The sequence below is a fragment of the Rutidosis leptorrhynchoides genome, chromosome 2, assembly GCF_046630445.1.
Source record: "Rutidosis leptorrhynchoides isolate AG116_Rl617_1_P2 chromosome 2, CSIRO_AGI_Rlap_v1, whole genome shotgun sequence".
Classification (NCBI taxonomy): Eukaryota; Viridiplantae; Streptophyta; class Magnoliopsida; order Asterales; family Asteraceae; genus Rutidosis; species Rutidosis leptorrhynchoides.
In genome coordinates this window covers 227,734,268-227,740,593 of record NC_092334.1, presented here as the reverse complement: position 1 = coordinate 227,740,593, position 6,326 = coordinate 227,734,268, and the positions used below count along the sequence as shown (strand labels likewise).

Below are 6,326 nucleotides of genomic sequence, written 5' to 3'. Positions count from 1 at the left end.
CCCGAACCATACTCATAACCTCTTTAGCTAACCCATAATTTCCTTAGCTCTATCCCTCTATAAAAACTCATTTTGAAAACATGCGAGCAGAACCTCGTCGTAGTATTTTATGTATACGACTAATAATAATATTAATGATAATAATATCATATCAATCTTAATAATAATAGTAGTAATAATAATAATAATAATAATAATAATAATAATAATAATAATAATAATAATAATAATAATAATAATAATAATAATAATAATAATAATAATAATAATAATAATAATAATAATAATATATTTATAGAGAGAGTGCAAGTGATATTAAATGAATGAAACTGAATCAGAAGCGAGCAAGTTTTATACACATTTTGGCCACCCTCTCACCATGCGATCGCATGGGAAATGTGAGGGGAGCCCATGTGATCGCATGGCCCCTTGTTCCAGCTCACTTCCTCAATTATTTGGGGATGCCAATAGTTTTATTATTAATTAATATATATTTATTTAATTTATTTTTTTATATATATATTATATTATATTCACGAGCATAGTTAACTTGTAAAATTTATTCCGATAATTTGTACGTTGACTCTGGATTTATGTTCCGGTTTCGGTTTCTTAAACGCATGTTCGTACGCTTAGAAAACTAACACTTTATGTTACACGACGTGTACCTTTAACAAAATTAGACTTAATCATCGATAGACTATATTACCCAAGGTATAATCTCTTCATTTGAGTGTTGTGGTCATTTGCTTCTAAAAAATCAATGTTTTGTTATTTACCAAAGTATATTATTTTAAGACAAAACGTTTTATAACTTATGTTTTCACTATATCTTATTACTTTGTAAAATATATATTCATATTGAAATATAGATTCTGAATATTCATTTAGTTTTTCAAAAGTAATTATATTTCAACGTTCATTTATAATCATTTAAATAATAGAAAAAAAATTATGTCGTATCACATTCACGTTTTTGAAATACTATATATATACTTGTAATTGAAAATATAGGCTTTAATTAAATCCTTAAAAATTCATAAACAAATTATCTTATAAAATGTTTTAATAATAACGTTTTTTTTAAACTGAAAATGTTTTGTATGTTTGAAACTATATCAAATAAATATAAAGATTTTGTTTTCTAAAACTAACTGTATTTAAGAATCATTTTGTTTAAAAGTTAAAATAATGGAAATCATTATATCATAAAACATATTAGGAAAATAAAATTATAAATACTCATAATAGATTTCAAGTTTTTAATTAACCATTTGATGATGAAGTGTGAGATAAAGTTCAGAGGTTAAAGGAACGTATGAAATTATTTTAACTTAAAACGTCGATATTTATTTTCTAAGTTATCTATATTCCATAATATTACTTTCACATTAAATATTATGAAAGCTAATAATTATCGTATTAAAAGTCACTAGGATAATATTGTAAATCATGAATTGAAATTCAAACAGGAATCTCCACTAACCCTTGACTAATTTCTGTTAATTGACACATTTGTTTTTACTTGTAAATCACTTTACCAATTATTTCGAATACCATTAAAAAGGAAGGGTTTCCTAAATCAAAGTGAACCTCTCAACAGAGACTCGTAATCATACAATGTATCTGATAAATCAATCATTTGATATTATCTTCTAATTCCATCGATAATCATATTGAAACAAATACGTTCATATAAAGTATTATATGTTCAATACTTTGTTAATATTTTCAAGTTATAATATATATATATATATATATATATATATATATATATATATATATATATATATATATATATATATATATATATATATATATATATATATATATATATATATCCATTTATATAATGGTTCGTGAATCGTTGGAGTTTGGTTGAGGTTAAATGAATGTATGAACATAGTTTAAAATTTTGAGATTCAACATTACAGGCTTTGCTTATCGTGTCAGAAACATATATAGATCAAGTTTAAATTTGGTAGGAAATTTCCGGGTTGTCACAAGCTGCACCGTGGCTATACGCCATATCTGGTGGTTGTTGTGTTAGAAAGCTATTTATGTTGATTTGTACTATGAGCCGCGCCGCTGGGAGGAAAGGGTGTGCCGCGCCTCTTGCTTCGAACTGAAGGATGGTTTGAGATACCTTCTGATGTCAATTTACTCTATGGACCGCGCCGCGGGCCAGGGAGCCGCGACGTGCCTATCTGCGGGGCAAAAAGCTGAAATTTGATTTTTATAAGGGTTTAAGTGGGGGCAAATGGGTCTTTTCACCCATGAATGACCTATTAGTGAAAGGATCAGTTTTAGATCCCCTTTAATTTCATGTTGCACCTACTCAAACACTCTCAAGCATACTAGTGTGAGAAACTCACTTTCTAGAGAGAGAAACAGAGAGAGAGAGAGAGAGAGAGAGAGAGCTTGATTTGGAGAGGAAAATGGTTAAATTTCATTAAAGTGCATGTGTTAATCTTGTTCATCTCATCCCTAGCTATCTTTTGATACTTGTGTAAGTCCTAACTACGATTTTTATTCAATTTGAGGTTAGGGTTTGGGATTGCATGTTTTTGATTTAACCCATCCAGCTCACAAATAGGTGTTTGAAGCTAGCGTGGGTGTTGGTTGACCCTTGTTGGTGGGTTTTGGGTGGGAAAATGTTTTGGTCTAGTTTGGGCTTGCAAGTTGGGGTAAAATCACTAGTGTTAGTATTATTTTGGTGTTTGGGACCCATTGGTGTATGTATGGAGGAATGTTTTGGGTGTAGACCCAATTTGGGTCAAAATGGGTCTTTTGTTGAGTTGGGTCTTGAGGTGCTCCTAGCACTTGATTCTAAATTGTATTTTGGTGTTTTTGAGACCAAATCACTAGCCATTAGTGATTTGGGGGTATTTGGGTCTTAATTGACTTAGTTGGAAAGTTTAGTGCAATTTGGGTTGAAATTGCACTTGGGCCACTTTGGGTCACTAGAGTTATGTTTGATTTAGCTTGTTATTATGCGTATTTGATAGGTGTCTTAAGTCGAGTTGGTAGTGAAGCTCAAGTATTGGCATTTGATCAAGTTGGTAAAGGTGAATGGAATATTTATGCATCTATGTGTATAATTCACTTGCTTGATGCTGTTGTGGTTTAGTGTTACCGCGTGTGTCGGGGTTCACTAGAGTGCTACCACGTGTGTTGGGATTTCACTCAAGTTCGTGTGTCGACACCACATAGGTCTTATGGTGAAACGTGTGTTATGACACCGCGGGGTTAGTGCAAAACGTGTGTCGTGACACTAACGGTTGTTGTGAACGATCGGTGGTTCTCATAATGAACCGCTCCCTAGTGCTAATGGTTAACTATGATTGTGTTGGACTTTTGTACATGTTGCGTCGAGCATGCTATTTGGATTAATTGTTCTAGGTGATTGTGGTGCTTAGTGTTTATGCATATATTTAATGGTTTTGCGGTAAGTTAAGTTAGTAAGTTGTATGCAAACTTGTATACTTATTGTTCTCACTAAGCTTTGCTTACCCTCGTTATTTTTACTATTTTTATTGATTGTGGCACCTCGAAGGACAAGGGTAATAGTTTGGCCTAGCTTGTTTGTGGCGGATTTAAGAAGGCGCTTTTTAGTAATGGTCCGGTCATGCTCGTTAATGGGTCATTTTAGTTAAAACAATTGGTTAAACTTATGGGTCTTGTGTACCCGATGATGTAAACAATTATCTTGTTGTATTGTTAAACTCGCTTTTGAAGTTGAAGAAGTAATGTATGCAACTTATGAGTGTGTTGGTTTATTTCAATGTTAAAAAAAAAGTGTCGTATTTTTACAAGTAAATTGTTAATTCAGTTTTGGGGATCGTTTCAAACGATTCCTAATCCTTAAGCCAAATTTCAAATTTTTTAAACAAAAGAAATCCTTTCCTAAAAAGTACTTTCAAAAACTAATAACATTTGTAAATAAAAATTAAGGCTTAATAATGACTCGCATAAAATACGCTAACATTGTACGCAAGCTTATGACTGTAACTGTGCACTCAATTGTCTCTAACAGCTAGTAACGCGCAATATGCAGCGCATCTCAGCTAGTGTCGTTGCGCATCAAGTATCGCGCTACCAGAAAGATGCGCGAAATAATTACGAAGGCTGAATAAGAAAAAGAGTAGTACAGAATTTGCACGACAGAATCTTCATGGTCGTACGAGTAGTAGGACATGGCAGAACCTCATGGAATGGAAGGGACCACATGAGTGCACGATTCATGCAACAGAATAGTACTATTCTGTATCATCCTGTCCCCTCCTCTTTTTCTTTTTGCCTACGTGGCAAGAAAAGGGTAGCCACTCTCACCTATAAATACTCACTGTGGATCTCATAAAACAAGGGAGACAGGATAGAGAGAGTGAGTTAATACCACTTATTCCAGTGCTCTATCTACGCAATCATAAACACGGTTCTCAGATTGCATTCTTTGAACATCAAATCCTAACACCGTCCAGCGAGACATCATCTCCGGTTAACCCGAATGATGGTGGCTCATGTTTAACCACCCTTTCTGAGATCATCCTCTCGTATGAGGGTTATTCACGGTACTTCGGACCAGAGAGTTAAACTCAAGGAACAATTTAATCCTCGTTTATTGTTGATCTTGCATGAACCAAACATTTTTTCGATTTTCTCCTCCGAGCTTTCATTGCGCTATCTATAACAAGCGATTGGAAGAGATACGTATGCAACTATGACCACCATCTCTTCGAGCAGAGATGGAAACCACAAAGCTGACCAGATAGGTGAAGAGGTTACAGGGATCTCTTTTCCTATTATCCGATTGAACAACACATCATGCACACCTATAGTAGTTCAGGGGTATCCACCTGAATCTGGATACAGGATAAGACGTTTGCATATGCATACTGGTAGTAGTGTTGATAAAATGTATGAGCAATATTTCAGGAAATTACCAGAGTCTATAAAGCAAGCCATCCAACCTTCGACTATTGCACTCTCTGGATTCTAAGGGGAATCGATGTGGCCCATAAGCACCCTGGATCTGGAGCTAGAGTTGAGGGATGACAAGGACAAGTCTAAGATGCGCACTGAAGATGTCGAATTCTGTGTAATGCGCGCACACTCCAGGTATAATGCCATACTTGGTAGAATATCCCTTCAAAGGTTTGGAGCAATACCGTCAACGATTCATGGATTAGTAAAGTTTCCTACAAAACAAGGAGTTGCTGCTCTCGAGTCAAACCCACTTGAAGCACTATGCGCTTCAGTCATGGTAAAAGTGGAAGAAAAATCAATGGGTCCGCATCGTCAGGATGCCTCATCGTCAGGCATCACTTCAGTCAAACTGCGTAACATCCTTATGACCAACCTAGATGTGTATTGCTGGCGCGACGCAGATATAACAGGCATTTCGAGAGATGTCACGCAACATCACCTTAACGCTAATGTGAACATGAAACCTGTCCGACAAAAGAAGAGGCCCATAGCATATGACAGAAGTGAGTGGTTGCGCGGAGAAGTAAATAAACTAGCTAAGGCAAACATCCTGCGCAGGGTAATTATCAAACGTGGGTGGCCAACCCAGTCCTAGTTCCTAAGGCCGACGGATCATGGCGCTTATATGTCAACTTCAAGGACATTAATAAAGCGTTCCCAAAGGATAACTACCCTCTACCTGAGATCGATTGGAAGGTCGAGTCCCTACCGGGTTCAAGTATAAATGTTTCTTAGATTCATACAAAGGTTATCACCAGATCCCGATGGCATTAGAAGATGAAGAAAAGACAGTGTTTCATACGGACCACGGCATATACTGTTACACAAAGATGTCGTTTGGTCTTAAAAATGCTGGTGCCACTTATCAGCGCATGATCGACACGACTTTCGCTAATCAGATTGGCCGAACCTGGAAGCATACGTCGATGACTTGGTCATCAAAAGTAACAGTGAGGAACAGCTGCTAGCAAATAACCTCGAAAATTTTGATACACCGCGCAACGTTAACATGAAACTCAAACCATCAAAATGTAGTTTTGGAGAAGAATAAGGATCATTCTTGGGGCACATAATCACCACTAGGGGAATCAAAGCTAACCCAAAAAAAGATTGATGCTATTGAACGCATGCCATCTCTAAAAACCAAGAAACAGGTTCAAAGTCTCATGGAAAACTGTTCGCGTTAACTAGATTCTTGTCAAAGGCCACTGAAAGATCTCTCCATTTCTACAGCACGCTAATGGATTGCGCGAAAAGATCTGAATTCAGATGGATAGAGGATGCAGATAAGGCATTTCAAGAAATGAATGCGCTACATTAACCCCCCCCCCTTTAGCCGC

At 35.8% G+C, this 6,326-nt stretch overlaps 1 protein-coding gene across 1 annotated transcript; it reads left to right on the top strand.

Annotated features, from left to right (window-relative positions):
• The first annotated feature begins 5,008 nt into the window (after positions 1-5,008).
• Positions 5,009-5,954, top strand: LOC139888582 (uncharacterized). Its single transcript, XM_071871583.1, has 2 exons — positions 5,009-5,545; positions 5,745-5,954. The coding sequence occupies exons 1-2, from the start codon at positions 5,009-5,011 to the stop codon at positions 5,952-5,954; spliced, it is 747 nt and encodes a 248-aa protein (XP_071727684.1).
• Positions 5,955-6,326: the final 372 nt, after the last annotated feature.

What these genes read in the sequence shown, in the direction of transcription:
- LOC139888582 (XM_071871583.1), top strand. Translation starts at nt 5,009, where the DNA reads ATGTGGCCCATAAGCACCCTGGATCTGGAGCTAGAGTTGAGGGATGAC. An exon ending in AGGCAAACATCCTGCGCAGG is followed by an intron (nt 5,546 to 5,744) that starts GTAATTATCAAA and finishes GGTTATCACCAG; the next exon opens with ATCCCGATGGCATTAGAAGA.